The sequence below is a fragment of the Petromyzon marinus genome, chromosome 13, assembly GCF_048934315.1.
Source record: "Petromyzon marinus isolate PM22_M1 ecotype Great Lakes invasive population chromosome 13, UKy_Petmar_22M1.pri1.0, whole genome shotgun sequence".
NCBI classification, from domain to species: Eukaryota; Metazoa; Chordata; class Hyperoartia; order Petromyzontiformes; family Petromyzontidae; genus Petromyzon; species Petromyzon marinus.
Genome location: NC_133679.1, coordinates 15,827,226 through 15,847,490, shown reverse-complemented (window position 1 = coordinate 15,847,490; position 20,265 = coordinate 15,827,226). Strand labels below are relative to the sequence as shown.

Below are 20,265 nucleotides of genomic sequence, written 5' to 3'. Positions count from 1 at the left end.
TACACCCAGCTATTGTTTAGAAGCTACACCCGGCTATTGTCTAGTAGCTACACCCAGCTCTTGTCCAGAATCTACACCCGGCTCTTGTCTAGAAGATACACCCGGCTATTGTTTAGAAGCTACACCCAGCTCTTTTCTTGAAGGTACACCCTGCTCTTGTCTAGTAGCTACACCCGGCTCTTGTCCAGTAGCTACACCCGGCTGTTGTCCATTAGCTACACCCGTCTCTTGTCTAGTAGCTACACCCGGCTCTTGTCTAGTAGCTACACCCGGCTCTTGTCCAGTAGCTACACCCGGCTCTTGTCCAGTAGCTACACCCGGCTCTTGTCCAGTAGCTACACCCGGCTCTTGTCCAGTAGCTTCACCCGGCTCTAGTCTAGTTGCTACACCCGGCTCTTATCTAAGTTGCTACACCCGGCTCTTATCTAGTAGCTACACCCGGCTCTTGTCTAGTAGCTACACCCGGCTCTTGTCTAGTAGCTTCACCCAGCTCTTGTCTAGTAGCTACACCCGGCTCTTGTCCAGTAGCTTCACCCGGCTCTAGTCTAGTAGCTACACCTGGCTCTAGTCTAGTAGCTTCACCCAGCTATTATCTAGTAGCTACACCCAGCTCTTGTCTAGTAGCTACACCCGGCTCTTGTCTAGTAGCTACACCCAACTCTTGTCCAGTAGCTACACCCAGCTCTTGTCTAGTAGCTACACCCGGCTCTTGTCCAGTAGCTACACCCAGCTCTTGTCTAGTAGCTACACCCGGCTCTTGTCCAGTAGCTTCACCCGGCTCTAGTCTAGTTGCTACACCCGGCTCTTATCTAGTAGCTACACCCAACTCTTGTCCAGTAGCTACACCCAGCTCTTGTCTAGTAGCTACACCCGGCTCTAGTCTAGTAGCTTCAGCCAGCTCTTATCTAGTAGCTACACCCAGCTCTTGTCTAGTAGCTACACCCGGCTCTTGTCCAGTAGCTTCACCCGGCTCTTGTCTAGAAGATGCACCCAGCTATTGTTTAGAAGCTACACCCGGCTATTGTCTAGTAGCTACACCCAGCGCTTGGCCAGAATCTACACCCGGCTCTTGTCTAGAAGATACACCCGGCTATTGGTTAGAAGCTAAACCCGGCTCTTTTCTTGAAGTTACACCCTGCTCTTGTCTAGTAGCTACACCCGGCTCTTGTCCAGTAGCTACACCCGGCTCTTGTCCAGTAGCTACACCCGGCTCTTGTCTAGTAGCTACACCCGGCTCTTGTACAGTAGCTACACCCGGCTCTTGTCCAGAAGCTACACCCGGCTCTTGTCCAGTAGCTACACCCGGCTCTTGTCCAGTAGCTTCACCCGGCTCTAGTCTAGTAGCTACACCCGGCTCTAGTCTAGTAGCTTCACCCAGCTCTTATCTAGTAGCTACATCCAGCTCTTGTCTAGTAGCTACACCCGGCTCTTGTCTAGTAGCTACACCCAGCTCTTGTCCAGAAGCTACACCCGGCTCTTTTCTTGAAGTTACACCCGGCTCTTGTCTAGTAGCTACACCCAACTCTTGTCCAGTAGCTACACCCAGCTCTTGTCTAGTAGCTACACCCGGCTCTTGTCCAGTAGCTACACCCAGCTCTTGTCTAGTAGCTACACCCGGCTCTTGTCCAGTAGCTACACCCGGCTCTTGTCCAGTAGCTTCACCCGGCTCTAGTCTAGTTGCTACACCCGGCTCTTATCTAGTAGCTACACCCAACTCTTGTCCAGTAGCTACACCCAGCTCTTGTCTAGTAGCTACACTCGGCTCTAGTCTAGTAGCTTCACCCAGCTCTTATCTAGTAGCTACACCCAGCTCTTGTCTAGTAGCTACACCCGGCTCTTGTCTAGTAGCTACACCCAGCTCTTGTCTAATAGCTACACCCAGCTCTTGTCTAGTAGCTACACCCGGCTCTTGTCCAGTAGCTTCACCCGGCTCTTGTCTAGAAGATGCACCCAGCTATTGTTTAGAAGCTACACCCGGCTATTGTCTAGTAGCTACACCCAGCGCTTGGCCAGAATCTACACCCGGCTCTTGTCTAGAAGATACACCCGGCTATTGGTTAGAAGCTAAACCCGGCTCTTTTCTTGAAGTTACACCCTGCTCTTGTCTAGTAGCTACACCCGGCTCTTGTCCAGTAGCTACACCCGGCTCTTGTCCAGTAGCTACACCCGGCTCTTGTCTAGTAGCTACACCCGGCTCTTGTACAGTAGCTACACCCGGCTCTTGTCCAGAAGCTACACCCGGCTCTTGTCCAGTAGCTACACCCGGCTCTTGTCCAGTAGCTTCACCCGGCTCTAGTCTAGTAGCTACACCCGGCTCTAGTCTAGTAGCTTCACCCAGCTCTTATCTAGTAGCTACATCCAGCTCTTGTCTAGTAGCTACACCCGGCTCTTGTCTAGTAGCTACACCCAGCTCTTGTCCAGAAGCTACACCCGGCTCTTTTCTTGAAGTTACACCCGGCTCTTGTCTAGTAGCTACACCCAACTCTTGTCCAGTAGCTACACCCAGCTCTTGTCTAGTAGCTACACCCGGCTCTTGTCCAGTAGCTACACCCAGCTCTTGTCTAGTAGCTACACCCGGCTCTTGTCCAGTAGCTACACCCGGCTCTTGTCCAGTAGCTTCACCCGGCTCTAGTCTAGTTGCTACACCCGGCTCTTATCTAGTAGCTACACCCAACTCTTGTCCAGTAGCTACACCCAGCTCTTGTCTAGTAGCTACACTCGGCTCTAGTCTAGTAGCTTCACCCAGCTCTTATCTAGTAGCTACACCCAGCTCTTGTCTAGTAGCTACACCCAGCTCTTGTCTAGTAACTACTCCCGGCTCTTGTCTAGTAGCTACACCCGGCTCTTGTCCAGTAGCTTCACCCGGCTCTTGTCTAGTAGCTACACCCGGCTCTAGTCTAGTAGCTTCACCCAGCTCTTATCTAGTAGCTACACCCAGCTCTTGTCTAGTAGCTACACCCGGCTCTTGTCTAGTAGCTACACCCAGCTCTTGTCCAGAAGCTACACCCGGCTCTTTTCTTGAAGTTACACCCGGCTCTTGTCTAGTAGCTACACCCAGCTCTTGTCTAGTAGCTACACCCGGCTCTTGTCCAGTAGCTACACCCAGCTCTTGTCTAGTAGCTACACCCGGCTCTTGTCCAGTAGCTACACCCGGCTCTTGTCCAGTAGCTTCACTCGGCTCTAGTCTAGTTGCTACACCCGGCTCTTATCTACTAGCTACACCCAACTCTTGTCCAGTAGCTACACCCAGCTCTTGTCTAGTAGCTACACCCGGCTCTAGTCTAGTAGCTTCACCCAGCTCTTATCTAGTAGCTACACCCAGCTCTTGTCTAGTAGCTACACCCGGCTCTTGTCTAGTAGCTACACCCAGCTCTTGTCTAATAGCTACACCCAGCTCTTGTCTAGTAGCTACTCCCGGCTCTTGTCTAGTAGCTACACCCGGCTCTTGTCCAGTAGCTTCACCCGGCTCTTGTCTAGAAGATACACCCAGCTATTGTTTAGAAGCTACACCCGGCTATTGTCTAGTAGCTACACCCAGCGCTTGGCCAGAATCTACACCCGGCTCTTGTCTAGAAGATACACCCGGCTATTGTTTAGAAGCTAAACCCGGCTCTTTTCTTGAAGTTACACCCTGCTCTTGTCTAGTAGCTACACCCGGCTCTTGTCCAGTAGCTACACCCGGCTCTTGTCCATTAGCTACACCCGGCTCTTGTCTAGAAGATACACCCGGCTCTTGTCCAGTAGCCACACCCGGCTCTTGTTCAGTAGCTACACCCGGCTCTTGTCTTGTAGCTACACCCGGCTCTTGTTCAGTAGCTACACCCGGCTCTTGTTCAGTAGCTACACCCGGCTCTTGTCTTGTAGCTACACCCGGCTCTTGTCGAGTAGCTACACCCGGCTCTTGTTCAGTAGCTACACCCGGCTCTTGTCTTGTAGCTACACCCAGCTCTTGTCTAGTAGCTACACCCGGCTCTTGTCCAGTAGCTTCACCCGGCTCTTGTCTAGAAGATGCACCCAGCTATTGTTTAGAAGCTACACCCGGCTATTGTCTAGTAGCTACACCCAGCGCTTGGCCAGAATCTACACCCGGCTCTTGTCTAGAAGATACACCCGGCTATTGGTTAGAAGCTAAACCCGGCTCTTTTCTTGAAGTTACACCCTGCTCTTGTCTAGTAGCTACACCCGGCTCTTGTCCAGTAGCTACACCCGGCTCTTGTCCAGTAGCTACACCCGGCTCTTGTCTAGTAGCTACACCCGGCTCTTGTACAGTAGCTACACCCGGCTCTTGTCCAGAAGCTACACCCGGCTCTTGTCCAGTAGCTACACCCGGCTCTTGTCCAGTAGCTTCACCCGGCTCTAGTCTAGTAGCTACACCCGGCTCTAGTCTAGTAGCTTCACCCAGCTCTTATCTAGTAGCTACATCCAGCTCTTGTCTAGTAGCTACACCCGGCTCTTGTCTAGTAGCTACACCCAGCTCTTGTCCAGAAGCTACACCCGGCTCTTTTCTTGAAGTTACACCCGGCTCTTGTCTAGTAGCTACACCCAACTCTTGTCCAGTAGCTACACCCAGCTCTTGTCTAGTAGCTACACCCGGCTCTTGTCCAGTAGCTACACCCAGCTCTTGTCTAGTAGCTACACCCGGCTCTTGTCCAGTAGCTACACCCGGCTCTTGTCCAGTAGCTTCACCCGGCTCTAGTCTAGTTGCTACACCCGGCTCTTATCTAGTAGCTACACCCAACTCTTGTCCAGTAGCTACACCCAGCTCTTGTCTAGTAGCTACACTCGGCTCTAGTCTAGTAGCTTCACCCAGCTCTTATCTAGTAGCTACACCCAGCTCTTGTCTAGTAGCTACACCCGGCTCTTGTCTAGTAGCTACACCCAGCTCTTGTCTAATAGCTACACCCAGCTCTTGTCTAGTAACTACTCCCGGCTCTTGTCTAGTAGCTACACCCGGCTCTTGTCCAGTAGCTTCACCCGGCTCTTGTCTAGTAGCTACACCCGGCTCTAGTCTAGTAGCTTCACCCAGCTCTTATCTAGTAGCTACACCCAGCTCTTGTCTAGTAGCTACACCCGGCTCTTGTCTAGTAGCTACACCCAGCTCTTGTCCAGAAGCTACACCCGGCTCTTTTCTTGAAGTTACACCCGGCTCTTGTCTAGTAGCTACACCCAGCTCTTGTCTAGTAGCTACACCCGGCTCTTGTCCAGTAGCTACACCCAGCTCTTGTCTAGTAGCTACACCCGGCTCTTGTCCAGTAGCTACACCCGGCTCTTGTCCAGTAGCTTCACCCGGCTCTAGTCTAGTTGCTACACCCGGCTCTTATCTACTAGCTACACCCAACTCTTGTCCAGTAGCTACACCCAGCTCTTGTCTAGTAGCTACACCCGGCTCTAGTCTAGTAGCTTCACCCAGCTCTTATCTAGTAGCTACACCCAGCTCTTGTCTAGTAGCTACACCCGGCTCTTGTCTAGTAGCTACACCCAGCTCTTGTCTAATAGCTACACCCAGCTCTTGTCTAGTAGCTACTCCCGGCTCTTGTCTAGTAGCTACACCCGGCTCTTGTCCAGTAGCTTCACCCGGCTCTTGTCTAGAAGATACACCCAGCTATTGTTTAGAAGCTACACCCGGCTATTGTCTAGTAGCTACACCCAGCGCTTGGCCAGAATCTACACCCGGCTCTTGTCTAGAAGATACACCCGGCTATTGTTTAGAAGCTAAACCCGGCTCTTTTCTTGAAGTTACACCCTGCTCTTGTCTAGTAGCTACACCCGGCTCTTGTCCAGTAGCTACACCCGGCTCTTGTCCATTAGCTACACCCGGCTCTTGTCTAGAAGATACACCCGGCTCTTGTCCAGTAGCCACACCCGGCTCTTGTTCAGTAGCTACACCCGGCTCTTGTCTTGTAGCTACACCCGGCTCTTGTTCAGTAGCTACACCCGGCTCTTGTTCAGTAGCTACACCCGGCTCTTGTCTTGTAGCTACACCCGGCTCTTGTCGAGTAGCTACACCCGGCTCTTGTTCAGTAGCTACACCCGGCTCTTGTCTTGTAGCTACACCCGGCTCTTGTCCAGTAGCTTCACCTGGCTCTAGTCTAGTTGCTACACCCGGCTCTTATCTAGTTGCTACACCCGGCTCTTGTCTAGTAGCTTCACCCAGCTCTTGTCTAGTAGCTACACCCAGCTCTTGTCCAGTAGCTACACCCGGCTCTTGTCCAGTAGCTACACCCGGCTCTTGTCTAGTAGCTACACCCGGCTCTTGTCCAGTAGCTACACCCGGCTCTTGCCTAGTAGCTACACCCGGCTCTTGTCCAGTAGCTACACCCGGCTCTTGTCTAGTAGCTACCCCCGGCTCTAGTCTAGTAGCTACACCTGGCTCTTGTCCAGTAGCTACACCCGGCTCTAGTCTAGTTGCTACACCCGGCTCTTATCTAGTAGCTACACCCGGCTCTTGTCTAGTAGCTACACCCGGCTCTTGTCTAGTAGCTTCACCCAGCTCTTGTCCAGTAGCTACACCCGTCTCTTGTCTAGTAGCTACACCCGGCTCTTGTCCAGTAGCTTCACCCGGCTCTTGTCTAGAAGATACACCCGGCTATTGTTTAGAAGCTACACTCGGCTCTTTTCTTGAAGTTACACCCGGCTCTTGTCTAGTAGCTACACCCAACTCTTGTCCAGTAGCTACACCCAGCTCTTGTCCAGTAGCTACACCCAGCTCTTGTCCAGTAGCTGCACCCGGCTCTTGTCCAGAAGCTACACCCGGCTCTTGTCCAGTAGCTACACCCGGCTCTTGTCCAGTAGCTTCACCCGGCTCTAGTCTAGTAGCTACACCCGGCTCTAGTCTAGTAGCTACACCCGGCTCTTGTCTAGAAGATACACCCGGCTCTTGTTTAGTAGCTTCACCCGGCTCTTGTCTAGAAGATACACCCGGCTATTGTTTAGAAGCTACACCCGGCTCTTTTCTTGAAGTTACACCCTGCTCTTGTCTAGTAGCTACACCCGGCTCTTGTCCAGTAGCTACACCCGGCTCTTGTCCATTAGCTCCACCCGGCTCTTGTCTAGTAGCTACACCCGGCTCTTGTCTAGTAGCTACACCCGGCTCTTGTCCAGTAGCTACACCCGGCTCTTGTCCAGTAACTACACCTGGCTCTTGTCCAGTAGCTTCACCCGGCCCTAGTCTAGTTGCTACACCCGGCTCTTATCTAGTTGCTACACCCGGCTCTTATCTAGTAGCTACACCCGGCTCTTGTCTAGTAGCTACACCCGCCTCTTGTCTAGTAGCTTCACCCATCTCTTGTCTAGTAGCTACACCCGGCTCTTGTCTAGTAGCTACACCCGGCTCTTGTTCAGTAGCTACACCCAGCTCTTGTCTAGTAGCTTCACCCGGCTCTTGTCTAGTAGCTACACCCGCTCTTGTCCAGTAGCTATGCCCCAGATTTATGAGCCCCATGCCCTCCGCACGTGAGGCCGTGGCCTCGCTACGCAAGCGTTGTAATTAACGGTGCCAGTTGCACGCACGACCATCAGTCCCGATTCCCTACATCGCGTCTCATGTGGAGCGGCAGAGTAGCCAACTAGGGGATGGGGGCGAGTTTAACATCAGGGGTCATGTGGGACCCACCATTTTGTGCCAGTGACATATCACACGTGTGTCATACCACTTTGGGAGTGGGATTACAGTGACATCATTATTGTGCCATGATAACGTGAGAGACAATCACGTTTTTTTTTTATTAAAGATGCTTTAGACTTGTGTGCTCGACACAGCTACAAGAGCTGCCCGTCTTTCAGTGCCTCGAATCACGGCACTCTTCCATACACCCCTCCCCTTATCGCAAGGGGGATCCGACTTGACCGCTATTGTGAACCCCATATCTCACAGGATCGCTGGGGTCTAAGAGTCGGACTTCAGGTGGTCTGGCATACCTTTTGACCCTCAATAAATCGCAATGATCGATAATAAATTAATTAATTACTACATAACCAACAAAGAGGGCTCACAGTGGGGGATTAAAAACAGGGTCCCCACACATTGGGGTCAGTGAGTCCCGGGGGGACCCAGGCCCCCCCAGCATAATTTTTCACTGAATGTTTTTTAGGTTACTGGTAAACTGAAGTCGTCATGCAACTGACCAGTCCTAGCCACGGCCGAAGTGAGAGGCAAACTGGATGTCATGTTCTGGGCAAGTAAATGTTTTCTGGGTCGCCAAACCCCCCAGGGGGCCCCAATGGAGGAGGTGCTGACCTTGCTAGGGTCTCAGCCCAGAGTAGTCTCAATTTTGCTAGGATAGTCCTGGTAGTCTCATAATCGTAGTCTCATAATGGCCATGTTCTGGCCTCGTGCCAGATTCATGACCACTCAGACGAAGGGCGGAGTTGCCTGAGTAGTGGGCGGAGTTACCTTAGTGGGCGGAGTTACCTGAGCAGTGGACAGAGCGACGCGAGCAGTGGGTGGAGCTACCTGAGTAGTGGGCGGAGTTACCTGAGTAGTGGGCAGTTACCTGAGCAGTGGACAGAGCAACCGGAGCAGTGGGTGGAGCTACCCGAGTAGTGGGCGGAGTTACCTGAGCAGTGGACAGAGCGACACGAGCAGTGGGTGGAGTTACCTGAGTAGTGGGCGGAGTTACCTGAGCAGTGGACAGAGCGACCCGAGCAGTGGGTGGAGCTACCTGAGTATTGGGCGGGGTTATCCGAGTCGTGAGTGGGCTAGTGGTTGAGTGGGCATGGCTATGTAAATGTGAGCAGGAGCTGACAGAGGAAGATCGGGGGCTGCCAGCTCACCCCCTTGTGTCCTGGTTGAGTTTCACAGATACATGGCAGCCTTACACCAAAACCTCCTGGGTCCGTGAGTCCACAGCTCCTCCTGAACAGCTCGCGGATGAGACCAGATTTGGTCAAGTTTAGGCTTGAGTCCAGGTCTCCCTGAGTGAGTCCCTCTGTCACCGTTACACAAATGCCTGACCCCCCTGGGTTCCCTCAGGGGTCTCCTCGAGGATCTGAGTCTAACATTGGTGTTTGTGTTGTGGGGTGGGAGTGGAGTAGGCGGGTCCGGGGTTTGGGCTTAGGGGGTGATTGGTTTGGGGGGGTGTGAATGTGGTCACTTTTGGAGTCGAAGCTGGAGTCAGGGGCAATTGTGGGGTCAGGATCGAGATTGGGGTCATTATTGGAATGGAGGTCAGGATTGGGGTCAGAGAATAGGTTAGGGTCAGTGTTTGGGTCGAGGTCGAGGCCAGGTGAAGGGTCGCCCCTGTGCCGCTGGATGGGAGTGATGAGGGCGCACGGGACACGACGGAGATGTGGCCGTGGCGGACACCCGTTTGGGGACACGGGTCGCTCCCCTTCCTCCCCCTCCTCATCTTCTCTTTGCTCCTCTTCTTCATCATCACACCCTCCTCCTCCTCCTCTCTGCTTCTCATTGTTTCTCACTTCCAAAGAGGTGCCAGGATGTGGGTCTTCTTGCCCATCGTCCCCCTCCTTCTCATAGCCTCCTCCACCTCCTTCTCCACATCCTCCTTCACCTTCTCCACCTCCTCCTCCCTCCTCTACCCGTGTACGGGGGGCCCCTCCCTCCACGCCGGCCACAGGGCCCTGACCCCGCTTGGGGTTGGCACCGGGGACCCCCTTGGGCCGCATCTCGGGGGTAGCATCCGGCGTGGGGAGCCCCAGCAGCAGCAGCTGACGCAGGGGCCCCGCGGCGGGGGGAGTCCAGGGCGAGCCGGGGTCCGGCCGGGGTTCTTCTAGAGAACCTTGGGGCCCATTCTCGGGGGTTCCCCCCCCACCTCCTTGACGTCTCCACAACCGGAGCCGCTCCCCCCAGGGGCGGCTGCGGGATGGGGGGGGGCACCGGCGAGGAGGGCGGCGGCGGCGGCAATGTCGGGAGGCGACGGGCAGGGCCAGGGCGACCCCCAGGAGGAATGCGCCCAGCGAGCAAGGGACCAGCAGGGAGGCAGGGACCCTGAGGGGGGGGCCCTCCTCTCCCAGGCCCCCCGATACGCGGCGCTCCCGGATGAGACCTGCAGTGACCACGTGACACCGCCGCCCGTTAACAAAGATAGACGCTTAGTTGGGATAGTCAGCCATGCCTACGAACCGCAAGTATGTTTTACACATCCCGTCTACCACGCATGAAGGAGGCACCACATCGTTTAGTTATTGCGTTATTCATTCTCCACAATGAGAATACATTTTCTTCGACTGATTATTCTGCGTTATGAATGCAGAGATTTTAGTTGAGCCAGGGACCCATGTCTAACAGATGGGGCTTTTGCCAGTAACATCTGGCAGTTCAAGAAAGGTGGCTCTATTGATGAGGCACTGAATGTTGAAACTGGTCCAGAGAATGCTTGCACTGGGATTATGCACTCCCAGAAAGAAGGCCGTGTGGCTGGTGGAATGTGTAAAACATGCTTTTGTTTTTTGACGTGCAGTGAACCCATACAGGAAGCAGGAGGTGGTGTAGCGCCTGCTGGTTTACACGTCGGTGACCTTCACCCAGTGTGGAGTTCACGGCCACCATATGCCCGGGGCCTGTTCTGCACGTGCCGTGTCCTGGCAACTCATCGTATTCTCCAGAGCGACAAACCCCAAGGACCTGTGACTGGAACTCTGTGAACTGGACGGGGGTGCCACATGACCATGGGGGCAAACTGTGGGACACAGTGCTGTTGTTAGTTTTCATTGTTGCCCTGACACACCTCGCCATTCAGGATAAGGGACTCCCCACTGACGCCCCACTCAGTTACTTTTGGTGGTATTGGTGGGGTTAATCAAGGGGGATTTTTTTTCAGCTGAGTTTTGGTATTTTATGTGGGGTGCGCACAGGAAGGACCGTGTGGGTGGACGTGGCGGAATACTAAAGGGGGAGACCTATACCCCCATTTCCGCCACAGATGGAGCACACGGTGGCTGAGAATGCTTCAGAACCCAAATACCCCAGCCTAGAGTCCACTGTTACGCCACAAACGTAACCAAGCGATGGGCCGCTTTGTATCGATATTCTTGGGCTTCCCTGCTCCCTGTCCCACTGGATCTCCGGGCAGCAGTACACGACCCCACGTGACTCCACATAACCCCACCAATTAACACAGACACCAGACTGTCGCTTTTGGGTGCTCAAATAAGGGTCACAGGGTCACAAGAGGGGTCATGAAAGGTCACATGGTCATGTGAGGGTGGTGGAGACTGGTGCAACTGCTGACTAACCCGTCTCTGTGATGCATTCATCTGTAACACGGACACACACACACATTGAGGCATTAAACACACACAAAGGCATGAACCATTAAGAGAGAGACATATGCAAAAATATAAATAAATGTGTACACATCCCATCAGCCACCAGGGCCTTCCTTTTATGAGTGCAAAATCCGAGCAGAGTCAGGCTTGCTCAATGGTGGAGCCAGTATTTTCAGGTAAGGGGGGCAACCCCTCCAGCAATAAAAAAATGAGTTGTTAGTAAGTAAGGACTTGTCCCTTGCTTTTTAATCGACGCGTGTGTGGCGATGGCGCAGCCATCAATCGAGGGTCGAATTCGAACCGCGTTGTGTGATCGGCATCGCGCTCGCTGAAGGTGTTGATGCCTTCAGGGAAGTCGTGTACTGTATACGCAACTGCGCACAATTCTGAGTCACTTATATTTGCTTTGTCGTTACCTATTGCCAATTATGGACTCAGGCTATTGTCCTATCATCTCATAGAGTCCCTGGCACATAATATGCTACACAGTGGCAGTGGGGGTCACAAAATGCCGATTTATTACTAATAAACCCCAATGATCCGATCGAAATGAGGGATTTCGATTGGATCATTGGGGGGGGCACGTGCCACCTCCCCCCCCTCCCATCCCACTTGCTTGAACCAATGCTGGTGAATTGCCAGATGCTTATCAGCAAAGATCCTCTCCGTTAGATGTGGGTCCGAGTTGGACGCAAAGCTATACAATATAGCAATTACATGTTATATAAAACAATGATGTGATGTGGTTATAATCAGCATCAGCCATGATCAATCCACCCCTAGATGAAGGCCTCCCCCCAAGTATGTTTAAGGTTCTAAAGTGTGGTATCTGTGTCTGGCTGTCTCTGCGAGTCTGCTCGGGGGTAGTGCTTAGTGTGAGTCTCTGTATGGCGAGTACGCTGCACCCTCTAGCACGGTGCCCCCCTCCGATTGCCAGATGTGGGGGGAGCGAGGGAGGCGGGGGGGGCGTTCGTCCCGTGTTTGCGTTCCCCTTGTGGAGCCACACAGCAGCAGCTGCCAGTGTCACTGGGTGGGAGGGACTCCGGCGTCTACACACGCATAGAGACAATGATCCCCCGTATAGCCTCAACAGACTGCTGGGGCAAGTGCTCTTGGTGAGCAACTATGAAGGCCGGTGCGGTAAATGGGTGGGTAGGTGGCCAAAGCTGCGTCCGGCCGCCTTTGTCTCCCCAGTGCCGATGTTCACACACTGCACCAGGTGCTCATTGAGACTGAGTCGACCTCGGAGAGGCATAGAACTGGTGCAGATAATTACCACCACTATTGGTGGTGGTGAGTAGGAATGATAATCTTTGTTTATCCTAGATAAATCGAACTCGGCTAACTGGTTTTGTAGTGCAGCGCGCTAATAACACTGTACCACCATTTACCCTATAAATAGAGATAAACACAATGACGCAAATAGACACGCACACTCACATACATAGACAGAGAAATACATGGAGATACAGAGAGATACAGACACATACTCTAACACAAAGACCCCCCCATACAGCCTGAACAGACTTTTAACTTTTAGTGCAAGTGCTGTTAGCAAACACCTATAAAAGCCGGCACGGCAGATGAGGGGGTGGGTGGCCAGCACCACGCATGACCGTCTTTGTCTCCCCATTGGCGATGTTTACACACCGCACCAGGTACTCAACCTAGGGGAGGCCCAGAACTGGTTCAGATAATCGCCACTGGTGTTGGTCGTGAGCGGGTTTGTAGCACGGCGCGCTAACCGCTGCACCATTGCTCCCCAGCACACAGACACACACACACAGACACATACCCGAACACACAGACACAACAACAACAACCGCCATTCGCCACTAAGTGGCGGTGACGTCACCACGACGCTTGTGCCAGGCTATGTGCACCCTGAGGCCACGTGAAGTGTCGAACGCCCGCTGGCAGAAGGTCACAGGGCAGACCCAGGTGCCACGGGTCGACTGAGATGACTGGCTGATGCACCACCTGTGCCCCCTACTGTGCCAACCCGCTGTGCTTCAGCCACCCGGCGCTCTGCTCGTTGTTCTGAGCGTCGCTCCTCCGCCCTCCGTTGTTGTTGGAGGGTGACTATCTCCAACTGCCCAGTAGCGTCCTTCACGAGCCTCCTCCACAGAGGCCGATCTTGACACCGCTGGTACCAGTCATCGGCAAGTCCACTCAGCTCCACGTCCTCCTGTACCACATCACTCCATCTCTTCTCTAGCCCATGCCGCGCCCGCTTAGCCCCCTCAATCCGGCCGAACAAAAGCTGTTTCGGCATGCGGTGGCTGGGCATGCGGGCTACATGACCCAGCCATCGCAGCCTTCCCCGCCGGAGGAGCTCACCGATGGGACCTTGCCCAGATCTTTCAAGGATTTGTGAGCTCCTCACACAATCCAGTCTGGTTAAACCCAGGATGGATCGTAGGGAGGGAATGACCGTGGCTGAGAAGACCTGAAGCTTCGTGCGGAGCGACAGACCAGGTAGCTTCGACACAGCGTTACGCAGCCGATGAAAAGATATTGCCGCTCGACTGATTCACACACAGACACATACACTAACACACAGACACACACACATACAGGCACATACCCTAACACACAGACACACACACAGACACACGCACAGATGCACAAGTACCCTACCTGCACACTCCTCCATTCCGCTTGTGTCACCATAGGCAACATCCTGTTCAAATGCCTCCCTGGTGGGTCCAGCAACACACAAAGATAAAACAAAGATCCCCCATATAGCCTGTAACAGACTGTAGGGGCAAGTGCTGTTAGCGAGCACCTATGAAGGCCGGAACCGTACACGAGGGGGTGGGTGGCCAGCACCACGCCCGACCGCCTTTGTCTCCCTAGTGGCGATGTTTACACACCGCACCAGGTACTCATTTGAGGCTGAGTCGACCTAGGGGAGGCCCGGGACCGGTTCAGATAATCGTCACTGGTGTTGGCCGTGAGCAGGAATCGAACCCGGGTCACCAGGTTCACAGCGCAGCGTAGCGCTAACCGCTACACTATCGCTCATAGACACACATACATAAGGACATGATGTAGATGTTGGTCAGAGCTGTGATGGTATTGATGGTGATGGTGGTGCTGGATGTGATATCGATTGTGGTGATGATAAAAGTTGTGGTAGCGGTGGTGGTGATGGTAGTGGTGAGGATGGTGATGGTTAGGGTGGTGATGGAGCCCCGTCGCTGCACGACACCCCCCTCACCTGGTCTTGGGGTCCAGGCGCTGGCACGACCCCCTGACCCAGCCGCAGTAGGGGTCCCGCGCAGCCACACACGCCCTGCACACCCCCAAAGCACAGAGCCCCCCCCCCCCCCCAAACACAACACGGAGGTCATTCTGCACTTCCTCATTCACTGCTCCCTCAGCCATCACTCACCCCTCACTCCTCCATCTCTACTCAACGCCCAGATTTCTCCTACCCATCCCATCACTGCCCCTCACTAACCAACATCCCCACATGCCCCATCACCACATGCCCATCACTGCCTTCATCACCACACGCCCCATCGCCGCCCCCATCACTGCCCCACATCGCCCCATCACCACATGTCCCATTAGCACATGCCCCATCACCACACGCTCCATCACCACAAGCCTCATCACCGCCCCATCACCACACGCCCCATCACCACAAGCCTCATCACCGCCCCATCACCACAAGCCTCATCACCGCCCCATCACCACATGCCCCATCACCACCCCATCACCACATGCCCCATCACCACCCCATCACCACAAGCCTCATCACCGCCCCATCACCACATGCCCCATCACCACCCCATCACCACAAGCCTCATCACCGCCCCATCACCACATGCCCCATCACCGCCCCATCACCGCCCCATCACCACATGCCCCATCACCGCCCCATCACCACACGCCCCATCACCACACGCCCCATCACCACAAGCCTCATCACCGCCCCATCACCACAAGCCTCATCACCACAAGCCTCATCATCACCCCATCACCACACGCCCCATCACCGCCCCATCACCTCCGGCAGGTGGCGTGGCGCTCGCAGCGGCTGAGCGGGAGCCGCACGAGGCACGAGGAGAAGGCGACGAGCAGCACGTGGGACGCAGCGTCCACGGAGAGCGCAACGATGCGCGCACCCCCAGACTCCCCGCACCTACGCACGCACCCACGCACATACATGCACACACACACATGCACACACACACACGCACACACACGCACATACATGCACACACACATGCACACACACGCACATACATGCACACACACACATGCACACACACACATGCACGCACATACATGCACACACACACATGCACACACACACACGCACACACACGCACATACATGCACACACACATGCACACACACGCACATACATGCACACACACACATGCACACACACACATGCACGCACATACATGCACACACACGCACATACATGCACACACACGCACATACATGCACACACACGCACATACATGCACACACACGCACATACATGCACATACACGCACATACATGCACACACACGCACACACATACATGCACACGCACATACATGCACGCACACGCACATACATGCACACACACACATACATGCACACACACGCACATACATGCACACACATGCACATACATGCACACACACGCACATACATGCACGCACACGCACATACATGCACACACACACATACATGCACACACACATACATGCACACACACATACATGCACACACACGCACACGCACATACATGCACGCACACGCACAAACATGCACGCACACGCACAAACATGCACGCACACGCACACATACATGCACACACATGCACACACACATCAACAACAAGAAGCGCCATTCACCACTCGGTGTCGGTGACGTTACAACAAAACGTGTGCCAGGCTGTGCACGTTGAGGCTGTCATGTGATGTGTGGAAGGCTCACGAGCAGGGGGTCATGGGACAGACCCAGGTACCATGGGTTGACTTACTGAGACGACTGACAGATACAACACCTACACTCCCCACTGTATTTTATCTCTACTGTGCTAACATTTTTCATCACGGGACCTCCCTTGCCAGTATCAAAATATAAGAATAGATTTCGATTTAAAGCTTTCGTGACTGCAGGGATTCATCTTCTTGGTTCTTTCGGTAAAGTCACGTAGAATGGAAATAAAATAATAAAAATAAAACATAAAAAATAAAAATGTTTTATTTTTATTATTTTATTTCCATTCTACGTGACTTTACCGAAAGAACCAAGAATATATGAGAATAGGTTTTACCTATTCTCATGTATTTTTCCTTGCAAAAGATTTCAGTTTGGCGTTTTAACATCTTAACACCTGTTTTATTGCGAGAAAGGGTAAAACCTATTCTTGTATTTTGCTGCATTGTAACTGCCCGGTGCTCTGCTTGTTGTTGTGTCGGTCCTCTGCCTTACGTTGTTGTTGGAGGGCAATTGCCTCCAACTTGCCCAGTAGCGTCCTTCACGAGCCTTCTCCACAAAGGCCAATCTTGACACCGCTGGTACCAGTCATTGGTAAGGCCAGTCAGCTCCATATCCTCATCAGTCCATTTCTTCTCTAGCCCATACCGAGACCATTTAGTCCGCTCTGTCCGGCCAAACAGAATCTGCATGGTCATGCGGTGGTTGGGCGTGCAGCCTACATGATCCAGCCAACACAGCCTCACCTGCCAGAGGAGCTGACAGATGATGGGACTGTGTACAGATATTTCAAGGATCCGAAAGCTCACACAGACACACAGACACAGTCAGAAGTTGTGGCCCCGTTCTGGTGTTGAGCGATGACTCTCACACTCGGGGGTTGAACGCCTCCAGCTGTTCCAGCACCACAGCCGAGCCCTCCAACTCCAGGGGGGGCAACGCCTTGATCACGTGGCCGCCCTCTGAACCCACGAACAGCACCGTCTCATTGCCGTAGGGACCCGCACTCGTATCCACGGCAACGTGGGTCAGCCTCCACCTGCGCCACGGCAATAGGTGGGTACCCAGACACACGGAGACAAATATACCCCAGGAAGCCCACACAATGTTGGGGCAAATGCTGTTAGCGAGCACTTATTAAGGCTAGCATGGCACATGAGGGGCGGTGTGGCTAGAACCACATACAGTCCCGTCATCCACACAGGAACACCGATACACCTCTACACGCCCCTGCACACCCCTATACTCCCCTACGCACCGACACCTACACACCCCTACAAACCCCTACAACAACCGCCTTTCGCCACTAAGTGGTGGTGACGTCATCACAACGCTTGTGCAAGTTGAGGCCACGTGAAGTGTCGAACGCCCGCTGGCACAAGGTCACGGGGCAGACCCAGATGCCAAGGGTCGACTGACTGAGATGACTGGCTGATGCACCACCTGTGCCCCCTACTGTGCCAACTTGCTGTGCTTTAGCTACCCGGCGCTCCGCTCGTTGTTGTGAGCATTGCTCCTCTGCCCTCCATTGTTGTTGGAGGACGACTGCCTCCAACTGCCAAGTAGCAGCATCCTTCACGAGCCTCCTCCACAGAGGCCGATCTTGACACTGCTGGTACCAGTCATCAGCAAGTCCCACTCAGCTCCACAGCCTGCTGTACCACATCACTCCATCTCTTCTCTAGCCCATGCCACGCAAGTTTAGCCCCCTCGATCTGGCCAAACAAAAGCTGTTTAGACATGTGGTGGCTGGGCATGCGGGCTACATGACCCAGCCAACGCAGCCTTGCCTGTTGGAGGAGCTCACTGATCGGACTTTGTCCAGATCTTTCAAGGATTTGTGAGTTCCTCACACAATCCAGCCTGGTTAAACCCAGGATGGATCGTAGGCAGACCAGCCTAAATGTTTCTAGCCGGTGAAGATGTTCCATGAAGAGGGTCCACATTTCGCAAGTGGAGAGAAGGGAGGGAATGACTGTGGCCGAGAAGACCTGATGCTTCGTGCGGAGCGACAGACCAGGTAAACTTCCACATAGCGTTATGCAACCGATGAAAAGATAATGCCGCTCGACTGATTTGGAGCGAGACTTCTGCTGTCAAACCGGAGCCAGTCATGAGTACACTGCCCAAGTATGGAAAACTCTCCACTGTCTCCAAAACTGCCCCATTACCAATTTGGAGTTGTGGGGGTGGAGTGTCCGATGGTACAAAATATCCAGGCAGGTGCTTAGTTTTGGCAGGGCTGATGGTAAGGTCCCACCTCTTAGTGGCAAGCTTCAGGTTCAGCAGCAGCACCTCCAACCCCTCTGAGTGAACAGCAATTACCATATCATCGGCATACATAACATGGTTGAGCAATAGGGAGCCATCCCTTGACCACACCCGGGCATCGATCAGCTTCCCATTGTATCTGTACCAGGTGGAAATTCCTCCGGTACAGTAATTGAAGGCTTCACAAACTACATGGTCGAAATAGATGTGAAATAATGTAGGAGCCAGAGGACATCCCTGTCACACCCCAAGGTGTACAGGGAATGGCTCCGACTCCAGGCCACGTAGGTTTACCCGGGCCTGCTCACCATCATGAAGATCCTTAATCATCGTGAGCAGAGGGTCAGGGACTCCGAAAGCACCCCAGAGCCCAGGCCTACTGATTGTATCATAGGCCTTTACCAGGTCAATAAAGCAGAGATGTAGGTCTTGTTGGAATTCCCTACACTTCTGCTGTAACAGACGGACAAAAAATATGGCATCTGTGCAGGACTGCCCTTTCCTGAAAGCGCATTGGGGCTCCGCAAACCTCTCCTCCTAGCAAGGCGATGTTGAATAGTCCTTGCCAGTACCTTTCCCGGCACACTGAGGAGTGAGATGCCCCTGTAGTTGTTACAGTCTGTGCGGTCCCCCTTCTTAAAGAGGGGGACCACCAGGGCATCCTTCCCATCCTGCGGAACCCGTCCAGTGGTCCAAACTGTTGTTATGATGTCACCTCAGCCAGCCACTCACAGCAGGTGACTTCTTCTTCCAATATTTGTTACACCGCAGCCTCAGCAGGGTCATCCCCACTTTGTCCCACGCAGGCTGAGGGATTTCCCTTCCCCCAGGACCTCACAGAAATGCTCAGCAAATATGCAAACCTGTTCCTGGGGGTCAGAATGATGGTAATAGGTATGGCACTGCAGGTTACTTTTTTGATGGAGTTAAAGAGCGATTTGTGATCGTGGGCCATTGAGGCAGACTCCATCTCCTCAGCAACCAGTGACCACTACCCATCCTTGCAGCACCTCACGGCTCTCCGAACCTCCGAGCGAAGGCTGCGGTAAGCCTCCTTATTCTCCAACGTGGGATGCTGTAGCCAATGAGAGTGGGCCTGTCGCTTTTTCTCAGCCAGCCTGAACACCTCCTCTGTCAGCTAGGGTCTCTGGCGAGGTCTGGACCGTGTACGCAAAGCAGCCATTGCAGCTACATGAGCCACAGTCCTAAATCTCGCCCATTTCCCCTAGACATCAGGAGGAGTGGGGGGCGATGCCAACCCCAGCCGCAAGCGATGATGGAATTCTCACTTGCAACTTTCATAAGCTAGCTGAGACTAGGCCACTTTAGGTTGAAATGGGGTCCTGGGTGTACACCCACCACCGGTGTGGGAGAATGGCAGGTGCATCTTACAGATGACAAGTCGATGGTCAGTGGGCAGATCAGCTCCACGGTTAGGTCCTGGTGTCAAGGACATGGGCCCACATCCGCTGTTCCGTCACTATGTAGTCCAGCAGATGTTCTTGCTTAGACCCGGCATGCATCCATGATGTTGTGTGGATGCGCCGATGCCGGAACAGCGTGTTGGTAATTACAAGCCCATGGGGCTGCACAAAAATCTAGCAGCCTCCTACCGTTGTTATTGAGTTGATCTGGCCCATGCCCTCCAATCACTCCAGACCAGGTGCCAGCATCATGACCAACTCGGGCATTGAAGTCACCCAACAAGATGACTCTATCCCGAGAGGCCACTTTAGCTAGCACCTGTGACAGGAGGTCATAGAAGGCATCTGACTCATCGGCCTTGCCTGCATCCCTCCACGGATGTTCGTGTTCG

At 53.6% G+C, this 20,265-nt stretch overlaps 1 protein-coding gene across 1 annotated transcript in view; it reads right to left on the bottom strand.

Moving 5' to 3' along the window:
• Positions 1-7,703: 7,703 nt before the first annotated feature.
• The window catches only part of LOC116938304 (semaphorin-6B-like), a 45,542-nt gene continuing 32,980 nt past the window's right edge, over positions 7,704-20,265 (bottom strand). The window contains exons 13-18 of the mRNA XM_076066913.1: positions 17,050-17,217; positions 15,245-15,379; positions 14,450-14,524; positions 13,867-13,925; positions 11,194-11,214; positions 7,704-10,004 (exon numbers count right to left, since the gene is read on the bottom strand). Of these exons, the coding sequence (XP_075923028.1) occupies positions 8,968-10,004; positions 11,194-11,214; positions 13,867-13,925; positions 14,450-14,524; positions 15,245-15,379; positions 17,050-17,217 (1,495 nt within the window). The 3' untranslated portion in view covers positions 7,704-8,967. The remainder of the gene's footprint in view (positions 10,005-11,193; positions 11,215-13,866; positions 13,926-14,449; positions 14,525-15,244; positions 15,380-17,049; positions 17,218-20,265) is intronic.